Below are 24,125 nucleotides of genomic sequence, written 5' to 3'. Positions count from 1 at the left end.
TTGATGGATTGAAGGTATTTTCTCTGCCTTTTTGCTTTTCAGTTTTTCTTTTTAATTCTATTTTTAATGTTTTTTTAACTACAGTTTTTATTGTATTATTTGTAAACTGCTCAGAGTCATGCAAATGTGATGGCAGTATAGAAATGGGATAGAGATAAATTGACAGATTGAGAGAGAGAGAGAAATGATAGATGGATGGATGGATAGATAGATAAGGTTAGATAGATTAGATAGATGATAGATAAGATAGATGATGGATAGATAAATAGATAGATAAATAGATAGATAGTAAGAACAAATAAATGATGTTCTTCTCATCAGCAAGAGATCCAACAATCACGTTCTTTAACTTGTTTCCCATAAAAGCTGCCAGTACAGTGTCACTAACTGATTTTGTTATTGCAAAACTGAGTTCAGCTGCTGGAACAGACAAAATTATGCTAGCATATTTTTGTGTCACCTCGTGAACTGCAGGAAAACAGGTTAAACAGATATTTGGGGCATATTCTCAGTCTTAAGAATTGCAGTCTGTTCTGTTGCTTAGCTCCCCACTCAGCTTCCATATAGAGAATAGACGTAAGGTTTCTCTGTATATGCCATGGGAGGACAGTGGAAAGAAAGCTACAGATGTTTTCTCTGCAAAATTTATAGAATAAAGACTTTGCCTTAGATATTTGTCTTAGATATTCCATGTATTTCATACAATTTTATAATTTTTTATAACTTTCTTTTTTATTCTTTCTCTTGGTGAAATAATTTGTTGATATATTTGAAAGCAGGGTAGGATTTAAACAGTTTTTAAAGTAAAAAAGTTCCTAGATTAAAATTAATATATTTTTAAAAGTATGTGATTGATTATATACACCATTTGATCTATTATTTGTTTAGCACTTGATGATACATAATCAGTATCCATCTTGATGGGTTCTTCCAAATAAGAGGAAAACCCATAACAAATGTTGGATGAACATCTGATAGGCATTCTTACAAAATGCCTATATTTGCTTATTGGAAAGCAAGCTTGCGATATTCCTTCCTAACCTTTGCCCCCATCATGCCAGCGTGCTTCCAGTTCATTTTCCCAAAAGCATAGATACATTGCTGAAACTTCAGACTATGCCTGAGGCTGCTGCTCTGCTTTGCGATGTGTGAAGTCTTCTTCTTTTTTTTTAAGCAATCAAAAATAAAAGTTAAGTTCCTGTAGGCAATCTATATAGGGAAGCTAAATGGTGGCATACAAAACTGCCATGTTCGAGATTCGGGTTTTATTGGTTATATAGGTTTATAGGTTATGCACAAAATAAGTTTAAATTTGAGGATTGGCTTGTTTGTTTGTTTGTTTGTTTGTTCATCTTGTGACAAACAAGGCAACTAAGCTTTATTTGCTGCTGGTCAGGGGAACTACCACAGCAAAGCTCTCTTGTTGTGGATGTTTTCCTAACTACCAAGATCCAGAGTATCTTGATATTCTGTGATCTTTTCCAAGTAACATAAGACTGCATTGATTAAAATGTGTATCCGCATTCATCTACTACACCTAACAAAGCTAATTTGGCTAGATAGCTACATAGCTAGATAATAGATATAAGGAGAGAGAGAGAGAAGGAGGAGAGATGGATAGAGGGATTAGATAGACAGACAGACAGACAGACAGACAGACAGACAGATGATAGGTAGAAAATAGAGAGATAGGGGAGAAAGAGAGAGAGAGATGATAGAAAAAATACACATTGTATCTAGCTTGGTGGCTAAGAAAGGACTTGGTTTGGTTAGGAATTAGTGCAAGAAACAGAATTAAATGGCATATACTATTGTAAATACCATATGGTTGAAAATTGTTATTGTATACTTTTTTTTTGTATACAAAAAATAAATTCAAAAAATAATTAAATTCAAAAATAACTTTCTAGTCGTGGAAAGCAACTGCAGGCCAATGATGTATGTGACATATTTTGTCCTACTTTAAAAAGTCTGGCCTCAAAAAGCTCACTTAAACTTTTATTAATTTTTAATCCTCCCTGAAATACAATGACATCCTTTCCTGCCAAAATTCTGCTTCACTCTTTAGACTTTCATATCTCATGACCAAATATGTTGCCTGTGTTCGTATTATAAACCATAGTGGGCGGATTCACCTGAGATGTTGTTGGACTATGTCTCCCTGTGCCCCTTGCCAGGATCCTTTATGGCTGGGCCTGCTGGAAATAAAGTTCAGCAACTTCTGAAAAGCCATGTCTTGTCTAGTTCTGATTTAGCCAAGGGCATTTCAATCAAAATGCACAGAGAGATACATCAGTTTAAAACACAAATTTAAGGGGAAAACATATGTTTTTGTATTCTTCTGAATGTATATGCAATGCTATACTCATAGAAGCATTATGATGTATGCTGACTGTTTGTTTATTTATTTTATTTGTAACCCGCCTTTATTGTTTTTATAAATAACTCAAGGCAGCAAACATATCTTACACAACTTCCTCCTCTTATTTTCCCCACAACAACAACCCTATGAAATGAATTGAGACTATCACCCAGCTGGCTTTTATACCTAAGAGAGGACTAGACCTCACAATCTTTAGCTTGGTGCCTTAACCACTAGGCCAAACTGGTTACTTACAAGAAGTCAAGACCATTACTAGGTATAAAACAATCTTCACATTTATTCAGTAGATAAAACTTGTGGTTCTATCCTTTTGTTGGAAGGTGGTGGCAAGTAATCAGATAAGACCGATCTTGCTAAAATTGTCCCCACTTCCTTCTAATCACCTCTCTAAGAATGGAGTTAATTTTTCCATTTTAAAGGCAGTGTAATTTCAATCCAGAGAATTTAGGAATCTTGAAAAATCTGTTGAGTATTTTAATGTTGCATCTATATTATTAAATATAATACCACACAGAACTGTTTTAAAAACCTGTTTTGTTAATTATGTGCATCAACTTTGTAGAATTACAAATCTTTAAAAAATAGAACAAGGTTAAGCATCAGCTAATCTTTAAGCTCTGAATTGGAAGTTGCTGACTCTTTCCAGATGTTGATGACTAGGGAATAAAAACACTACTGTTTTAGGAATTATTATTTTCTTATAAATTAACTAGCTGAATAGCACCTCTTGCCATAGGTTTTCATGTAAGATATTTTCACACATGTTAGGCACTGCAGCAGAAATGTCTCAGGAGTTATGTAGTTTGCTCTGTGATGAAATATTTAAAGCAAGTCTTCATACTTCAGTGATATTCTAAACGGCTGAACAGCTGAATTATATCTGAAAAATGCTCACATTTATTTTAAATAATTATTACGTGTTGTCATTTTCAGTGGCCACTTCAAGTATATTCGTTCATTTAGAATGTTATTATTCATAGCTCTTATTTTTTTGAACTACCTGGCTTCATATTAATGGAGGAACAAATTGTGAATCATACAGTACAACTTTGTTCTCTTAACTCAGATGTTTGTTTTTCTAAAATATAATTTTTTATAAAGGTTAAAGAAAATTATCTGAAAACAATATAAAAGAAACAAAACAGGATAAAACAATAACAAATACAAATGTTAAAAATGCTGTATATACTCATAGATAAGCCATGAATTTTAGGTGCCAAAATACACCTCCAAAAGTGTGGGAGTATATGTAATAATACTTTTTAAAAGTACCTATATATCCTCTATATACTTGTAGATAAGTTCATCTACAGATAAGCAGGCTCTCAAATTTTTAACCAAAATATTATGAGAAATATGGATAAGCTAGTTGTGAAAATGAAAACATACAAAAGTTTTGATGGTCAGCTTATCCACAGATGAGTTTATATCCAAGTACAGTATATACGATATAACTATTACCTATATCTTAATAGAGTAGCTATTTTTTTTTTCAGTCTTGCACAAAAACCTGAAAACATTGTGTGCGACGCTCAAATTTCACTTAAATCATTTCAAAAGTATAGACACCCCTAGATAATAAATCTGGGAGACACAATCATTCAGTCACTGCAAAGCTATATTTTAGGTAGTTCTTGACTTACGACCACAAATTGAACTCAAAATTTATTTGGCTGAGAATTGTTAAGTGAATTCTGCTCCATTTTACAACCTGTCTTGCCACACTCGTTAAGTGAATCACTGCCGTTGTTAAGTAAGTAACACAATTGTTAAGTGACTCTGGCTTCCCCGTTGAATTTGCTTGTCAGAAGGTTTCCAAAGGTAATCAATCACATGACTCCAGGATACTGCAACCGTCATAGATATGAGTCAGTTGCAAAGCGTCAGAATTTTGATCATGTGACTATCGGGCTGATGCAAGGGTCGTAAGTGTGGGAAAACTGTCATATAAGTCACTTTTTTCAGTGGCGTTGTAACTTTGAACAGCCACTAAATGAACGGTTGTAAGTTGAGGACTACCTGTAATGTGTTCTTTTAAACAGTTAACAAAAAATAAAAACTTTTTTTTCCCCCTTTGGGCTGTTTTTGCTTAGGCATGCCTGACTTTTTCTCTTATTTAGCGTGTCCTCTTTCTGGCAGCCGCAGCCACATCCGCAGGAATCCAGTCCTTGTTTTCTTTTCCCCCAATTTTTCCATTTGTCCTTCTAGCTTTCCTTACTTGAAGTCAGCCTGGATGATTTGTCAGAGCCTCCATCAGAACAGCTTGTAAAGTAAAATGCCAATACAAGGAAAGTTAGACATTTTTTGACCCATGTCCAGTCACTTAATGCTAGGATAGGCAACCGACTGATGTGTACTGTTTTCTTATCCCTGTCAAGACTACAGATAAATGTACTTCATTTAAGAAATGAAGGCTTTATCAATGAGCAAATAATTGCAGAGCAACTATTGATCCACGTCTCACTTAACAAGAGACAACTGGAACTTGTACAGATGATAAACATTTAATCATTATGTATAGTAAACAACAGGCTCTTGCTGAACACAGGAAAAAACCGCAGATTTCACATAGCAAAACTTGTAGGTAGTTTGTGCAAACAAACAAAATTAAATTTAAACCACCGTCACCTACACTGTCTGAATACTGTGACTACAGACTTCTACCACTTGTTCAAATTATGCAGCTGAAGCAAAAACTCAGATGGGATTTTTATCTTTTTTTCTCTACTGGTCTAAAAAGATGTTGCAATTCCTCTGTGTGACTTTATTTTGAAAGCTTCATTTATGTTCATTTTTATTCTGAAGGGTTTATCTCCTTTTGTATTTATTCCCATTCCATAATTAGAAAATCTTCTGTCTGCAACTTAATGATTTCTTCTCAAAACTCATTGATTTTTCTGCTGTTATATGATAGTGAGGCTAATCTGGTAAGCTATTTTTTATTTTGAGGTGGGAAATGATCCACGTAATTATTTACCATAAAATATTTAAAAGTTTTTTTGCTGATCATATTTTATATCAGTTTTTAATGGCAACAAAGTTGAAACAATGTCAGATTTAAAAATAAATTATGGCAAACTAAAGTTTTCCTTGTTCTGTGTTATCCACAGTAAAAGACTTTATAACACTTTTTTTTCTAAATTACTACTACATAAGTAAATTTGATATTCTAATCAGAAATACCATTCTTGCTAGTTATATCTGTTACGTAGTGTCAATTCCATTTGTATGTACATATTTTTTCTTTAAAATAAATAAATCATATTCCATGAGATCATTGGCAGATTTCCAATGAATGTTTAGTAAAGCATCCAACCCAGTCTTTTGCAAGCGAGGTTTCATTCCTGTTAAAACTCCAGGTTTCCAGTCTAACTCTCTGTGGGCAGGTTTGGTGCATGAAATGACATGTAGGACAAACACAGAAAATTGAAACCTTTTAAGCACTTTTAATATGGAATGGATTACCTATGTAAAATTTTAAATGCTATGAGTTATATATACTTTAGTCTGCTTTAAGTGTTCATTCATTACAAGGAGGTGGTATGCAATTGTACTGCATATTGACTGCCATTCTGTATATTTATCTACTAACTGCATGAAAGTCTTGGAAGGCAAACAGTGAATTAGGACAACCAAGAGATAAAACACTGATAGATGAAAAGTTCCACATTTCATTTGTTTAGAAGATTTCTCAGCAACATTCGCTGGTTTCTAATGAGCAACATAGTCACTTATCATCAGATTTGCCTAGAAATGAAGCTTCTAAAAGCCAGAGATCAGCTCTGGCTTGTAGTATACAGTATACAATACACAGTTATGGCAGGAAGTGAGCTTCTAATTCTTGTTACCTAGAGAACAGCTAGTACAGCAGCGGCAGCGCAGAACTCAGCTGGGCACTGTGGGCGGGGAGAACAAGCCAGAAAGTTAATTATATATGGAAATGATGGGGGGCAGCCAGTGATCACAGCTATTGGTTTGCCCAAACCGGTGCAACAAGGCAGCAGCCCACCACTGGTTTCATTAATACTTTCATATTATCCCCAGAGGCCAAAGAACCACGTCCCAATTTCCTTTATCCTTATATCTAGGAACACCTTTGAATATTTCGAGTTCCATGTCAACTTCCTGTATGGACTGGGATCCACAGCAAATCTCCTCTACTCAGTTTTTACTGGCTTGGCGGATTCCACCCAGAGAGCCAATTCCGTACATACCAAGGCCCTGAGCCATAAATAATTTTAAAAATAATAACAAGTACCTTAATTGTACTCAGAAACCTACTGGCAGTCGGTGCAACTCCCCAAAAGATGTCATGAGCAAACAGCCTGATCCCAGTTACTACTTGGATTGTTGTATTCTGGATCAGCAAATGCTTCGAGATAAAGACAGGGACGTCATGTAGAGTGTATTGCAATTGTCCTTATATAAGGTTACAAAGCCATGAGTGACCATCAAAAAAGTTTCCCATCCAAGAAAGGCTACTGATGGCATAACCTGTAGAGCTAGGCCAAGGTTCTTTTGCTTCACCTGGCCTTGGAACAAGAGTCATGGGTCCCAGAGAATCCCTATATTGTGGACCACCTGTATTCAGGGAACACAACTCTGTTCAGGATGAAAGTTGTAAGAGTAGTAAAATCCATAACTTTGTCCACCTATAATTAATCCATCCTGCCCGTTTTGCTTTGAGGAGAAAATTATCTTCTAAATTAATGCCTTTAAACAGGTCATGTCATTCTGAATCATGAAGAAACATCCAGATCTAAACAAATTTGTAAATTTCAGGAAATATTTAGTCCACCAATAATTTCTGCTAATTAATTTAATTTTGCCTTCCTATTTGAACTGCAAGATATAAAACCATCATGAGTTGATTTTTCTTATATAAAATAGACAAAGTTTGGCAATCTAAACACACACACACACACACAATGAATGATTGTGTTATGTCCTTTAGTGCTATTATGGGCACTCCGTCTGCTAGGACATATTGGGTGATTATAGGCCAGTCTTTTCAGAAAAAGCCATGGGTTTCAAGTTAGCAGTAACCATCTATCAATTCTAGAGATTATGGCATGATTTACAGTCCCAGCATGGCGTATCCTCTGATTTTCTGCCTCCCTATGAAACATTGTGCTTTCCTTTTCTATTGATGTATCAACTATAATAGTTACAAGCAGCTACAGAAAAATCAATAGTGGACTTTCATTACTGAGAACATAAAGTAAAAGAGGGCCACGCTGTGAGAGTTTTGCTGTTAAATAGTCACTGACTGCAAGGTATACAATAAATGTCTGTTATTTTGGTGTAAATGAAAGATGTCTGAATTTGAAACATCAACCATCTCCAATTCTGGAGACAACCAAAGCTAGGTCAGTTAGCTTAGCTAGCAGTTCTTCCCTGAGGCAAGGAACAAGACTGATCTGTCTTTCCAACAATGAAACTTGGATTAACGACAAAAAAAAAAAAAAAGCTAAATAAGAACTGCAGATGACGTTTTTCTGTAAATTACATTGCAATCTTTCTGGCATGCTCACCTGACCTGAACTGGACATTTTAATTGTAGGGAGGTTCACTGCGTCTCAAAAGGGTACTTTACTCTAGGATGAGCAGAGCAAATCATCTCAGTTTTGCATACTTTGACAAGCAAGAGTTAGGAGAAACTACATCAAAGATTCATTTAAAATGACTTAATGTAAGGATGGAAATTGTATTTGGCATCAGTAATGGAATGCCTTGGAAAAGGCATAGGACTACCAACACTATCTCAGGGCATTTTATCTATTTTCAATATTTCCTGATCATGGAATTTGGGAATGATGGATTTAATATGTTTTAATGCATTTTGTAGGACAGCATGTAGAGAAAGATCATTTGTCTCTGTGGTGATTGCTGAGTGTTTATTAATTTCCATCAATGTTTCAGAATTACTCCAGACCTATTAAGATAACAACATTCAAAAACACCTTATCATTCCTAAAGACTTAAAGCAGTTGGAGGCATCAGAGAAATTTATCTTGCTATTTTAATGTTCAAAGTTAGATCATTCATTTGTCTTTCTATGATTAATATTTTAAAGTGATAACATCACTTCAAGGGGCCAGTCTCTCCATTAATTTTTATGTGGTGACTCATTCATAAAATTAAAAAGTAAGAATGTGAAGCTCTATCTTTGGTATTAACCCTGCCCCATAAATCCTTGACAGTAGCAGTGTAGCAGTAGTAACAATAATGCCAAAGGCAATGCAACACCAAAGCCTCTTCAGTACTTTGTTGTTGCTCAGCCTTTCAGTTTCCTCCAACATTTTGTGAGCTGATGGACATGTAGATGCTAAATATAGAAATTTCATTATTTAGGACACCTGAACTGGTACTGCTCTGCTGACATCAGTCATTTGATGGAAGCAAGAGAAAGATTATGCTGTGTATCTGACAATATCACAAGGAGTGTGGCAGAATTTCTGAATTTGGAATGGGATATGGAAAAAACTGGTTATTTCTAACTCTTTTTTAAAATGATTCATTTTGTCGAATCTAAACCCAAATAAACCGCCATTTAAGTGTCAGCTTTCTGTGGTTACTCCACATGTTCTGCTGTGTACAGGGCAAATTTATGTATTTCCCATGGCAATTAGATATATTTTTAATTTACTTAGGCCGGGATCCAAGGGCTTGTATGTGTTCTATACATACTTTGAGACTCTTCCAGTCTACAGACACCTCGCTGGGGCCTCTTTCTGCTTTAGAAGTTTAGACAACCTTCTGCAAAAGCTGTTGATGTATCAGAAAGGGATGGAGTAACAAAATTGGTGACCCTCAGTATGCCCTACTTGCACATATGCACACACACACACACGCACACACAAACAAAAACAATAAACATTATTTTTGCTCGTAATGGGGTTCTTTGGTTTATATCTGTTCGTCACAAATTTATAAACATATGCTTTGTGTTAACGGCTTCTTTAGGATATCAAGACAATAGCTGAATTCATCTCCGTACAGCTATTTGCTTAGAATGAAAATAATAGGCAATCCCCAAATTGCCTTTCCTTTCTTTTTGGCTTATAAACTTATTTCTTCAGGGAAGAGGAACATAGATCATAGAATAGCAGAGTTGGAAGGGAACTTGGATGGCATCTAGACAGCACCATCTGCTCAAGCAGGAGACCCTACACCATTTTAAACAATTGCCTGTCCAGTCTCTTTTTGAAAGCCTTCAGTGTTGGAGAACCCACAACTTCTGAAGGCAAGCCATTCCATTGTTTGATTGCTCTTACTGTTAAGAAAATTCTTCTTAGTTCTAGGTTGCTTCTCTCCTTGGTTAGTTTCCATCCATGGTTTCTTATCTTGCATTGTGGTGCTTTGGAAAATAGTTTGCTCCCCTCATCTTTGTAGGAACCCCTCCAATATTGGAACAGTGATATCATCATGTCACTCTTAGTCCTTTTCACTATACTAAATACACTCAATTCCTGCAACCCTTCCTCGTAGGAATCACACAGTAATTCATAAAGCTTAATCATTCTTGGCTGAATGCAAACTGGGGTTACAAATGATAAAACATTTTTTCCAATGCTCTAACAAGATCACAGATAGCTTAGGCAATTGATGGATAAAAGACCCTTGGTTAGAACCCTTGGTTAAAAGCCTTGGTTAGAACCATTTTCATAGGATTTATTGAATCCTGGAAGAAACAGGGGCAACAGTAAATTATTTTTTTAATCTGCTGATATTATTTTGTTTATCTTCTTGGTATCACTATAGTGCAATATGGATGGGCATCCTTTCTTAATCTTCCTAATCTTCCCCAAAATGTTTTTAAAGTATAAATACAGTTTGAAACTCTTTTTAAAAAGCTATGTGAATGCTTTGGCAGGAATGTTTTCTTTCCTCGTCATCTTCTTTGAAGCAGATCTTAAATGTGATAAAAGGGTTAAAATAATAATTTACAAACAAATGGTCAAAGAGAGACCATAAGAGTTTCAAAACAAATCCAAGACAGGCAAAAGAAACCAGCATGCAATTTCCATCTGAGAAAAAGTAATGGGTACTGGCTTTCCTTTCTCTCATTTTGACATGTCCTGTAATGTGCATGTTATACATATCTCTTCACCTGTGGCTTTTCAAATTTGTCTTATGAAGCATCTTGTATTCTTTGGGAGGGTCACTAGCAGGCTAAAATTTCCACTCCCATGAAATCATTATCTAAGCCAATATATTTAGCCAAGTTCATAAAAGCTTGAATGCCATAATGACATGCAAATGTCATTCTCTTCCCAAGAACCAGAAGAATGCCTTTAAGCTAATATTTATAACAAGAAGTGTTCGACTGAAAACTCTTGTAATTTTTATCATACCGGAGGCTGTTTTCCTCATTCAATTAGCTGAATTTATCCCGAGGCAAGCCAGATATCTAGCACCAGCTAAATTCAAAAACTAGAGCTTGTGTTTTGACTTAATATATCCCCCTTGGATCTGCTTATTTAATTCTCTTTTATATGAGGATGTTTCTATGGTCTGGACTATTGGAACAAACCAAACTTTTATATCTTATTCCAAGGGCATAAGAAAATTGGACTGGGGGGGGGGGGGGCAGGGGGAAAGAGAGAGAAAACGGAAACAAATGAGTTCATCAATGAGAACGATAGGAAAATTGATATTTGGTTTATTTTCTAATCAGCTGAGATTTTTCCCCTTTAGAAAAAGCTGTTTCTGTTTTCTTCAATTCCACTCCTCCCCCAATACATATAGATTTATTTTATGAATGCACATAGGATACTAAAAATAGGCTTTGTTCTAATGTAAGAAAAATGCATCTGGAGAAACGTCATCACAAAGTAAATGAAAATCTTTGTATTTCTTTTTATATATTCATCAGGATAATTCAAAAGAATTAAAAGTTACAATTCCAGTTAAAAGTAACTACAGCAGAGGTCAAAAAAATCAGGGTGGCATTTGCAATTTGATAATCTATAGCCATCCTATAGCCAGGGATTCCCAATCTTGTTAACTTTAAGCTGCGTGGACTCCAACTCCCATAATTCCTCAGTCACCACCAATGGCTGGGAAATTCTGAGAGTTGAAGTCCAGACATCTTAAAATTGCCAAGATTGGGACTCCCTGTTCTAAGGTACCTAGAGAAAATCTTCAGCCTGGTTTCCTCAGAATATCCTTGAGGTTTCCGGGGTTAATACTGCAGAACTAGATAGGGTGCAAATGCAGTAAATGGTATATGGATGCTATGGTTTTTAAGACACCTGTTTATATGAGGACAGCAAAGAGTGGAGAAACTCTTCTGAGAGGATGACAATTTTGGAAAAAGTAAACAATTGTAGGAATATAATTCATTAGCTTTGCCATATTTGGCCACTCAGGTCTTTATAAGACAAAAGGGGCAAAGGCTCCATGTTCAGTAGGGAACGCTATTCTGCCAGGAGAGGAGAAAGATTTTTTGCATATTATTCATTATTTCAATCTATCCTTTAAAAGGTGAATGCTATCAGACAGATCTAAGAGGCTTGTCAAACAAGGAACACAGGATGATAAGGGAGGAGGAGGAGAAAAAAAAGTATAGTTTCCAGTCCTATTTTCCAATCCTAGTAACTATTTGGAATAGTTTCACTAGCACTCTGGGGAGAGAGGACAATGAAATCCTCCCCATTTATTTTCTCTCTTTTTATATCCTCTCTGACCCCGTTCAAAATGCTGCTATGGGAAACATATTCTAGGGGTGAACAAAAGAGAAACTCTCTTCCTTTGACCTCAAAAGACATTTTCCTGGTTCATAGCGTTTCCAATTTAGCAAAGGAAAGGTGGCGAACCTGATCTGTTGTGTAGAAAAGTGCCATTTTCCATGCTTTAAAAAAAAAGAAGGAAAAAAGAAGGAAATAAAAAATATATAATTTTAAATAATACACTGGCAGCTTGATGCCATAAAGTGTTTTAAAGTGTGCTTTTATTTGACTTGTGAAGTGGTCTGTAACAAATTGGGGTTCTAACTATCCTTAATAGTTAGAAATTAAATAGGATTCAGCCCAATAATTCCAACATTTCCTTACTATGTAAGCATCTTATTCTGCATCTCTGAGAAAGTATCATTGAATCCAGCCTATTATTTCTGCTCGAATGGAAACTCATGAGTTGTTGTAAAGCACTTTACAAAGGCAAAAACTCTAAAAACAATTTAAGTATTATTTAACATGTCATTGAACTTCAAAAATATTTTATGGCCACAATAAAGAGATAGTGTCTAAAACTTGCTCAGGCAGGTAATAAACATATTAAGTATCTGTCCTTTCTTTGGCCAGCTTGTTCACCTTGTGTGTTCCCTCCTCTTGGTGAGTGACTCTGAATAAATATTAAGAAGAACAGTTTCAGGAATTGGGTATGGCTAATCTAGAGAAAAGAAGGACTAGAATTGACATGACAGCAGTATTCCAGTACTTGAGGGAATTAATCAAGGAGAGAAGCAACCTGGAATTAAAGAGAAACCTCCTAAGAGTGAAAACTAACCAGTGGAACAGCTTCCCTTCAGAAGTTTTGGGTGCTTCATCACTGGAGATTTTTAAGAAAAAACTAGACAATCAGCTGTCTGAAATGGTATAAGGTCTCCTGCTTTGAGCAGGGGGCTGGACTAGAAGACCTTCAAGGTCCCTTCCAGTTTTATTCTGACTGATTGACTTAACTCAAGAGTAAAATCATAACATTTCTTCAAGCCTTCTCGGATCCCTGTGATGACATCATGGGCCCCCAGCATTCCACAGACCACAGGATGAGAACCACTGGCATAACTTTGCATTGGCCAAAGCTTTCTGCTCATTTGCTGGGCGTTTAATTCTTTTTTCCTCTTGAAATATAAATAATGCATTTACATTGATGTTACACTTTTCATAAAGAATATCATAAAAGATGACTGTACTTCCCTCGTCATATCAATGGCTTAGAACAATGTATCGTCATAATCATGTCTTTTTCATTGATCCTTTCCTGAAGAGCTACTAATAGCTTTCCGGATATTCTGTTATATACCATTTCCAATGATCCACTCTTTCTACCTTATGTTGTCTGTGAAATGTTATTGTCTGCCATTGAGTTCTCCTTCCTCTTACTCAGAATTTTGAGAAACGGTTAATATCAACTCAAGAGACAAAATCTGATGAAGGTGGATCATGTTGCCATGTTGCTGTATTACCACTCCCCAGCAATCTTAGTTAGCTTGACTAATAATACTAGGTACTTATAGCTAAGCAACAGTTCAAGGTGAATTTTGGGTTCTTATTCTTTGCATGATACAACAGTCAACAACCCAACATCTAGAAAAATGGGGATTAAATAGTGGCTTAAGGGCATGTTTTAGAAATATTAACTCCAGGGGAAGGTACCTCATAAGGGTTTTAGGAGATCACTAGTCATATAATCTTTTTTTGTTGCAGGTTATATCTGTATGAATATTTATGGTACTAGAAATTAAATGGAATAATTTTTAAATTATTGATTTATTTGACTTTGCAGACTTCCTGAAAGGTTCTTAAAGACACCCAGATCACACTTTGACAATTGCTGAATTAGAATATATCCTTTGGAGCTGTTAATTTGTGACTCCTACAGGTCTTTGACAGACATCTTTAGAAATGGAAAAGAAATGGGGGGAGGGAGGATTGTTGATAAAGTGCTCTTTGTTATCGCATTGATTGATTTCAATTGCCTTCATTGGCTGTTGCTCATGCCAACACCACCACAAAACCCCTAGTACTATTTATTTGTTCATTTGTTTATATATTTATTTCTTTATTTGCTTTATAATACTTGTAAACTACCCTAATTTATGAGACTTTTATTATTAGCATGTATTTGCTATATAATATTTGATTAGGTGAATTCACTACTTTCTCTAATTAAATTTGATTGATAAAACTGAGGTGTCTTTACCCCCAAAAGAGGCCTGGCTTTGACATTCATGTAGTTGCGTGTTGGTAACTTCAGAGCTCAGAACTCATTATTCGTTTGCTGATAGTCTCAAGGCTGAGAAGGGCATAGAACAATCCTTAAATTTCTTAGTCTAGAAATTGCAAATGGTCCAGAATGTGGTAGCAATGTAGCTGAGTAGGGCTTCTGTGAGGTTGCACGCTTCCCCATGTTGAAACAGCTTCACGGTTACCCTCCAGTCCCAATTCATTATGCTCATAAAAGCTTTGCAGGTTTATATGGTCCACCCCACACTCGACTCATTAGCAGGACATGCATGTATGCATGTTTATAACTTCGAGTTGGTGTGGCCACTGGTGACTGCCTGATCTAATTCCTGCACTTTTCTTGCAAAGGTTTTCCAGAAGTGAAATTTGCCATTACCTCCTTCCTATGGGCTGAAACAGAGTGACTGGCCCAAAGTCAGACTCTCTTTGTGCCTAACGTGAAACTAAAACCCACAATCTCCTAGTTTTTAGGCTGCATCTTAGCCACTACACCAAACTTCAGTGTAGGTTCATGTTGTATCAATGATCATTTCTACTTTCTTTTGGCAGAGCTCAGAGTAAGCAACTAATTCCCCCTCAATCAGAAACAAATCTTCTCCTTATTATAGTTTAAGAGGAGATTTTTTTTTCACCTCAGGTTTTTTTTAATGCTTGTTTTAGTATTGTGCTTTATTAACAGGTATTTTTGCCTGTACTTCCCACTGTGCTTTTATTTTACTTTTTAAGTTATGCCAATCTTTTAAGAAGATGGTGCCAATCTTCTAAATAATGATATAAAACAAGACATCACTTTCTTTATAGCATTTCAACTATAAACCAATATAACTGAGGATGAAGAACCTTAGGTTCCTTGAGAACAGCAGTCAGATGTCTAAGTTCGGCAGTAAATATAGTTATTTTTCTTTGGAAACTACTTACCCAACAGCAGCCACTTTTCAAAATATAACTTGCCATTCACTTTTAATTTCCCTTTTCAGAATTTGCAAACTACATGAATTTTCTATCAATTAATTCTGCACTGAATTACAGCGCTTCAAATATGAGGAAAGGAAGCTTCTGTGAAACCTAAATAGTTTTCTTCTCTGAAGGCTAAGACCCATTGTGTTTTTACTGACAAAAAATGAGATCATGCTCTTTTCTGTTCATATTTAATATGCAGACTTTGAGCTAAGCATCTTTATTTTGTGATGAAGGGATAAACTGTCAGAAATAGGAATTTTAAGAAGTTGCTGGCAGACTTCTACAATGACTGAGAATGGCATTTTAATTTTTCTTTTTTAAAAAACTGATCTTTAGAAGTAAATTATAGAAAGGGTATAGTCTGTGTTTGACAAAAATACTATTGCAAGAGCTTGCAAAAATACAATATATTGTACAAGACTTCAGGGTTTACTTGCCTGTAAGGATGGGAAAAGAGATATGTCCCACTGTGAACATTCAGTAAGACTGAATTTCATATTTTAAAAATGGCTAATTAGTCCCTGAGTGAATAAAGTGGAAGAGATAAGAGGTTGGTACTATTTTTCCTTTTCTTGTGCTTTGAATTGAAAGAGCATACAGCAAGAAAGCCTTTCTTGGCACAAGCCTTTCAAACCTTGAAAATGCTGATTTCTTAGATTATGCATAACTCATGAATTCTCCATTCTCTGCCTCCATTTACCAAGAACTTGGACATTGGGAGAGAAAAAAAAGAGTTTTAAATTCCAAAGATTACTTTGTTAAAGTAACAGATTTGATTTCTTGGCAGTGCTAACACCAAAAGAGTCCTGCTGGCAATGCATTGTATTTCCCCAAGACTGCCATTATGTTTTCACAGGGGCTTTTTTCCTTCCAGAAGATGAATCATTTTTTGTAAATAAATCAAAGCTCTTTGCAGCAGTAAGTGTACCTAAAAGACATTGTAAAGCCTCAATTACACAAGTATTTTTTTTGGTGTAGATATCCAAATTTCTATTCTTTTATCATATAATCACCCAATTTAATTAAGATCAGTTAATCAACAATTTAAGGCATTGCAGAGTTAGGCTGAGGGTATTCAAGTAGTTGAATAACTCATCTTAGAATGAGTTTTGGGTTAAAGGTAATCTGGGTAAAAGCCACCAAACGTTCTTTTAGAAACACCATTTATTTAATATTTTCCTTTCAGTTAGTCTTACCAAACTGTTTTTTTCATGACATTGCTTTTGTTAAAAAAAAAAAAAAGAAAGGAACAAGTTATTTTTAGAAAAAGAAAAGCCGCATATTTTCAGTGCAAAATTATCAACAAATTCCAATATCAAATAGGATTGTGGGACATTGCAACTGAATGCTCATGGAGCATTTGAGTGCATGATCAATCTAGTCTAGGATAAGGGGTTACTTTTTTTTCTTAAGAGTTGTCTTTATTGCCAATAGCTATAGAGCAAACATGTTTTGCCTGAAGTCTAGTAACACGACCTTCAAGGCTGGGAATACTTTACAAATGAAGGACCCTTCCAGATGTGAAACATCTGTCATACATCCAGTGCCATCTTTATACATGCACATTCCATTGTTTTGAAGGATTTTGCTGTGGGCTGAAACATCACATAGTACAATCAGCCACACAATAAAAGAAATATGGTTTTATTGATTCAAATAGAAGGAACTGGGAGACATTCACAAGAATTCACATGCAATGGAAAAATATTTGATTTCCCTTTTGGTAACCCTAATACCCAAATAGGAGATTTGTCCAAAGTGACTTTCTTTAGCACACAGTCAAGAACTACATACCTGTGTATATGTTCACATGGATCTGTACAATCCTGCAGACGCATAAAAATGTTTCAATTGTATACTATACTTTTTTTTAATTTTATGCATTCAAGTTAGCATTGTCTAGTCCTTGAAGATTTCTTAACATCTTCAAAAGTGGTTTGTCATTGTCTTCATTCTAGGGCTAAGAGAGAGTGACTGGACCAAAATTACCTAGTTGACTTCCATGTCTAAGACAAAGCTAGAACTCACAATGCTGCATAAACCACTACATCAAATTAACTCTTGCTTTACCTCAAATGAAATGTTATTAAAGGATGGATTTACCTGTCATTTCCTGGCCAGAGACAGTAAAGGAGACAGTATTGAGTTTAAAAGGAAAACTGAAAGAGCTGCACTTGAACAGCACCACAGATTTGTGTCCCAAAGAAATTAAACATGTAGAGAATCCACTTGTATCTAAGATTGACCAGCATAATTTGTATTAGACAAAGATTATGCCTGAGTGAATTCCAGAATTGTATTTCAGGTTATTTCACAGCCTAAGAAATCCTGGACTGAAGACAGTCTATAAGAGCCATAAGCCGTAAGGGAAATTATTTGTGGGCAATGCTTTGTACCAGGAATTCAGAGTAGTTGATAGGGAAGTAAAGGGATAAATATAATAAAAGAAATAAATGAAAATATTTGCAAACTATGTCATATCCTGAGTCTAAACATTTTTAAACCATCCAATAGGAAGAAGGTCATTATCAATATTCAAAGAACACTAATAGCTCTTCTCGTTTGTCTAAAGGGCAATATTTGCAGAATTCAGGAACAGACACATGCACACACATTTGTGGGTCAGGCAGGTTATTTTGGCAGTCACTGGAATGTTCCAGATGGCTCATTAGCATCAGAATGGACAAGTCAAAGTCTTTCAGAATAATTTAGAAAAACGTCAAAAAAGAAACAAGAAGCCTGTCACTTTTTATTAGAATTAACTACAGCATGCCCTGGACAGAGATTTCACCTTGGATCAGAAGAATTAATACAGAATTATATGAATTCGGTTAAAGGTACGCCTTCCTCTCAGGGGACTCATTTGCCAACTATATATTACAATTCTGAATGTTAGACATTCTTCAACCTTTTTCTCCACAAGATACATGGAAAAGAAAGAGATGACCTTGTTACAAAAATCCATTGATATCTCAATGATCTAAGATTTATGCTGAATTTCAACATGACATTCTAAAGTTAAGTTGTGGTGGGTTTTTATGTTTTTGTTTTGTTTTTTTATTTGGTCTTCAAGAAACTTGGCAGAAAGGTTCAACTAATATATAGGAGCATGAAAACCATTTGTTTATGCTGAGGTAAACATATTAGTGAAATACCATTTTAATAATCAAGTACAGGTAGTCCTCAACTTACGCCCAACATGTGTTACGTTAAACATTTGTTAGGTGAATTTTGACCCATTTTATGACCTTTCTTACCACAGTTAGGTGAATCACTGCAGTTGTTAAGTTAGTAACATGTTTGTTAAGCGAATCTGGCTTCCCCATTGACTTTGCTGCAACTGTCATATATATGAGTCAGTTGCCAAGCGCCTGAATTTTCATCACATGACTACGGGGGTGCTGCAGTGGTCATAAGTGTGAAAAATGGTCCTAAGTCACTTTTTTCAGTGCCACTGTTACTTTCAATGGTCACTAATTGAACTGTTCTAAGTCTAGGACGACTACCTGTATAAACATCACAATTATGCTATGATCATAATCTTTTATTATTATTATTTTTTTTATTCAGATGTCAAAAACCTAGAGAACTTCCAGCTGGTAGAAGGTGTTCAAGAGCAAGTGAATGCTGCTTTGCTGGACTATACCATGTGCAACTATCCACAGCAGACAGACAAATTTGGGCAACTTCTCCTGCGACTCCCAGAAATCCGGGCGATCAGCATGCAGGCTGAAGAGTACCTTTACTATAAACACTTAAACGGGGATGTGCCATGTAATAACCTTCTCATTGAAATGCTGCATGCAAAGAGAGCATAAATGATAGCCTTTGATACAGTTTCTGCTTTTCCAAAAAGAAAAGAAAAATACTCTAAAAGTTGTTGTCCGAGTGACATCAATTGAAATAACTTGGTTTAAAAGCAACTTTGCAAAAAAAAATATTAATGTTATAATAATCAAATTCTAATAGTAAATAAGTGATGTATCAGGGTATTTGCATTGCCAACTGTGAATGAAATGCTACACAGACTCCCCGAAGGAACTTGTATAGGACTTGAATAAAAGGAGATTTGCAAGCGGAAAGGCTACCAACATCAATATCAATAAAGGCAAAAAAAAAATGGAAAGGAAAGAACAATGCTTATACTTTAAAAAAAAAACTTTGCCAGTTACCACTATGAATAAATTTAGGAGCAAGTTTTATCTGTGTTATTCAGCTAACAGATCAAAGGGATCTGCACGCACTACAACCCTTCACTGGTTAGCAGGACTGAAAACACATCTAAAGGATGCAACACTGCAGTTTCCCTGTGTCGTATTTCCAAAGACTGAATTCTTATTTTTCCTTCCGAAAGGAATCTATATATCTACACTATATTAAAAAATCTGGAGTGAGCCACACACTCACACGTGCATATGCATACAGAATAGTGTCACAAGCAAGCAAATAAATATAGCCTGGATTTTCATCCATCTGTGAGTGCGACCTGCAGATAACAAACATGAGAAAAATTATTATTATGAGAAAATGATTTTATTCATAAGATTAGCATGACATTCTTAATGTTTTCTATGGTTACTTTTGTCATTGGGTTCATGTTGTTCAGCCAGGCAGTATCCCTCTTCTACCACAGACCAAATTTTAGAAGATAGCTGCTCCAAAGCAATTGATGGACTTTAATTCCAGGCTCAAATTAAACATTACTGGAATCACTTCTCAAAGCTTTTAGTGCCAGATCAACTTGTGGCTACTATTTAACCTCAGCCTAAATTAAAACTTCAAGCAGAAGCATCTCTTTACTTGTTACACTTGAACTCCAGTCTGGATTCGGAGAGAATTCAGATTAATGAATTCAGTTAATATCCCACTGTCTGTTTTTCTTTTGATTTCTTTCTTTTCCCACATATCTCTCAGTGGGAGTTCTTCATGAACCATCTGCAGTGCGTATGCAATTCAAGAGTAGGCTAGCATAACTTTGGAGTCTTCAGGTCAAACGCAATCACTATTGTACGCCTAGCATCCTAGTTTTCCTACTACAGAGCAAAGGATTAAAGGTATCTGGATGGCCATACTAGACAGTAGGCTGAATTCACTGTCTAACTAATAAAACTAGTTATCAGAGTTTGAGGGTGTGGGGTGGAATGAATGTCAGATACAGGCACTTTCAGATTTAAGGAAACCATCTTCAGATTGTTTTCCTGGGACTCTTATTTTAGCAGGCCCTTGGCTCAGAAAGACTGAATAACTCATGGCAATGGAAGAGGCACAATATTAAATTTCAGTGAACTTTTATCGGAACAATAGGAGACGGAGACATTGTGAGGAATTTTAAATACCCAGAATCTTCTGAGACAAGTTGATTAAGGATGCTAGGCAGCAGAAGCTAGTCATGGCTTCTGAGCTGGCCTAACTAATGTTTGGTTTTAATGTGCTTTTGTCAGAATTTGGCCCTAAAAGCTATCCATTTATGCCCTCACTATCAACTAATAACTTCATTCTGCTTTGATTGCCTGCTGAGATCTCTATGTCTCCTTTTTAATCTCACATTCTTGATGTATTTTTGAAAGCTCCAGAACTTCCCTTATGCGAGGAGGCACAATATACCAAGTAATATTGTCCTCAAAGGTGCTTGTTTCTTTGAAAGGCAACTGAACTGTGGAAAAGAAGAAAATGTTTTGCCTCTTATCCAAAATGTTTTCTTCTTCTTCCTCAAGGAAAAACTAGCCCAGTTGCCTTTTGAAGAAAAAACAATACCTTTGCAACAACTATGACCTGGATGACTGAGCATCTCCACAGTATTCTCTTGTCTGTTTCACCTTATCCATTCAGAAAACCAAGTTCTTCAGCTTTATCTTACTTTGGAGTCAAATATTTTTGAAAGTCAGTAACAAGTTAGTCCTATTGATACAAATAGATCAACTGATGAAATTCAGCAGTTGGTTCTTATTAGTGGTAGTTTGAAAAATCTGCATCCTTTTTGTATATCCTATGGAACCAAAAACACATTTTAAAAACAAGAATTAAAGCAAAAAAAACTTTGGTGTGCTAAATGAAGAGTGATACTGCCAAATCTATGTAAAACCAAAGTCCACTGCAGAACAAATATCAGAGAAGGACAAATAATTCTATCCAAAATGAAGTTATCAGTATTATGAAATTTGCCACCATAATGAAAGCTTTGCCTTATTTCAGAATTTTGAATGGTAACTGTACAAATGTGGATCAAACTTGTTTTGGGTGGAAGTATTAATACTTTACAGACTGAAGAAAATAAAGTTTATTGTGTTTACATTTGTGAGGTTCTGGGGGGAGGGGGAAAACCCATGATAATATTGCAAAACCATGGTTTCCTTAATGTTGCTTTCTAGATTGGTAACTAGCTTTACCAGTACTTAATTACTGTATGTCGTGAGACACTAAAATCAAAAGGAGAATCTCATGTATGTGTTAATTACTTTATTTTTCTGTTTGGGTTATTGGCTGTACAATCATTTGTAGAAATTGTATCAAACTTCTAATCCACAAGCCTTGTTTATTTGTCCATTTGTTTTCATAAAGATTGCTGGCTTTTAAATAGTTTATTTATATTGTATAACACCATTTTCATTGTAGACAATTGTGATGCTAATTTATTGTTCCTCGGTTTCATCTTTATATAAAAATATAGGCAGAATAAAGAAACCAAATATATATGTTTATTACAGCATGTCTTCAACTCATAGTTCATAGTTCAGGGACATTCAAGGGACTTTTCAGTTTAAAATCAGGTTTTTTGATTAAATGTTTATACATTTTCATAATCCTAAATGTTGTTTATTTAAAATCTATTGTAAATTTTGTGATTAGCACTTCTCTTTGTTTTATGTGAACAGAGAGAGATACTCTTATCTGGACATTTTTTTAAGCAGTGGACATTGTATACCAAAGACAATACTTATGTCTGTAGTATTAGCATTAGACTATTTTATCACCATGTGAATTTGGTTGTTTTTAAATGCCAGACTTTTAATGGAGAGTGGGCAGAAGAGACAAAGGATAAATCATCTTTGCTTATATAAAAGAGTATTTCTTTGACTACAAATAGTTACTTACTCCTATCTTATTTCTGCAATTACCTGCTATTAATAACATGGATAATTCAATTGTACTGAGAGGTAACATCAGTAGAAGTAGAAATCAAAGTAGCCTATTAGTTGAGTCCCAGCTCATCCAGTTCACTTTACAGATGTGAATGAGTTGGACTTCTGCATATTCATGCAAAATTAGAAACTTATAATATGGTGAAAGGGGCTTCAAGATAAAATTGAGAATCTGCTATTAAAAGAGAAAGCAAAGTCAGAAGTTTCACTAAATAAGCCAAGCTATTGTCTGCATACAACATACTCTTAGTATCTAGGCCCACAGTATATTAAATAAACCTTTTATCTTGGTACCAAAAAGTCAAATGTGTTCACCTTATTGAATGTTTTAAATGTCTCCATCTTTGATGCCCTGCATATGTTAATACGTAGTATTGACAATTATTTTCTAATTTCTCTAGAACAAGTCTAGAATTCTTGTACAGGCCATTATAGTGGGGATATGAAGCTGAGAAATTTGATGAAGCCAAGTACTCCCGTGATTCTCCAGTGGCAACTACTAACAGCTCTACCTTAGGGAACTTACATTGATGGTTCACTTTGTATTTCCTATAAAAACAAGAAGATTGCTTTAAAAATTCAAATAATCATCTGTGATATTTAAGGCTAATTGGAAAATTATTTAATCCAGACTTTTCACATCAGTATCATGTAAAATCCTTAACTTTTTTGTTGAAACTCCATGGCGGATGTCATTTTTAAAGCTGAAAACCACTCACAGAGCACAATTTTTAGTATACACAACCAGATCATTCAAGTGGATGTTAAGAACCAAGAATGATTATTGGACAAAGTCACATACAATTATCACACACATTAGCCAACATCTGAGATTCCAGGAATTCATCTGATTGCCCAAGTTTGCAAAATAAATGTTAATTGTTAACCACTTTGTAACAAGACAGTAACTTACAGTTGCTTTATTGATTACCTATTAGTAAAAGCAGACTAAAATGCAAAGGTTTTGGCTTTGGCTGGTTTCTTATTGTTGTTTCAGTGTTTGTAATGAGACAACTGTAGTGTCTGAATATTTGTATTACCATTATGTTCTGCAGCAACCTGGCATTTGAATCCATGCAACTCTTTAAACTGTGCAGTTAGTTACTTGTTCTCTGAATGTATCTGTGAAGTTCATGTTGTCTCATGTCAGTCCTTGCCAGGAATTTTCTCCACACTAATGGATTTTTATTTCCAGAATTTCAATAAATATTGATATGGCCATTCTGATTACTTTAAAATTGTTTTTCTGGTATCACTAAAACATTAATAACTATTATTATTTTAAAACAATATTCAAGAGTAAAAAACTTAGGGATGCAAGATACATGGTAAAACATTATCTCCAAAGCATTAGGTGATGTCATTACAATGATATATATTGCAAAACTCCCAGTGAACTCTACCAATATTGTGGCATGCAGATAGCCTGAAGGTAAGTCCCTAACAGTTTTAATTAAAAAGTTGACAGAACTGACAGAAGTCCTTAGACAGAGATCTGAGATCACTACTGCTAGACAGAGTAGCGACAAATATGACTAAGTAGACCAATGCTCTGGGGCTGATTTATTATAAAGCAGTTGAAGAAGAAGCTGGATTAGAGTTCTCAGAGGAGAAATGTGTTGTTGATTTGATTCCTGGCAATATCCTCTTGGTGCCTTTGTACTAGACCAT

The 24,125-nt window shown here is 35.3% G+C and overlaps 1 protein-coding gene across 2 annotated transcripts in view; it reads left to right on the top strand.

Moving 5' to 3' along the window:
* Positions 1-23,681, top strand: part of NR5A2 (nuclear receptor subfamily 5 group A member 2) — a 115,056-nt gene extending 91,375 nt beyond the window's left edge. For both annotated transcript variants that reach the window (XM_026671741.2, XM_026671742.2), the window contains exon 7: positions 18,886-23,681. In XM_026671741.2, the coding sequence (XP_026527526.1) occupies positions 18,886-19,133 (248 nt within the window). In that variant the 3' untranslated portion in view covers positions 19,134-23,681. The remainder of the gene's footprint in view (positions 1-18,885) is intronic.
* The last annotated feature ends 444 nt before the right edge of the window (positions 23,682-24,125 follow it).

This window comes from Notechis scutatus, chromosome 3, assembly GCF_049901735.1.
Source record: "Notechis scutatus isolate UNSWTSFEM ecotype Mainland chromosome 3, rNotScu1.2, whole genome shotgun sequence".
NCBI classification, from domain to species: Eukaryota; Metazoa; Chordata; class Lepidosauria; order Squamata; family Elapidae; genus Notechis; species Notechis scutatus.
This window is presented reverse-complemented; position numbering and strand designations above follow the sequence as displayed.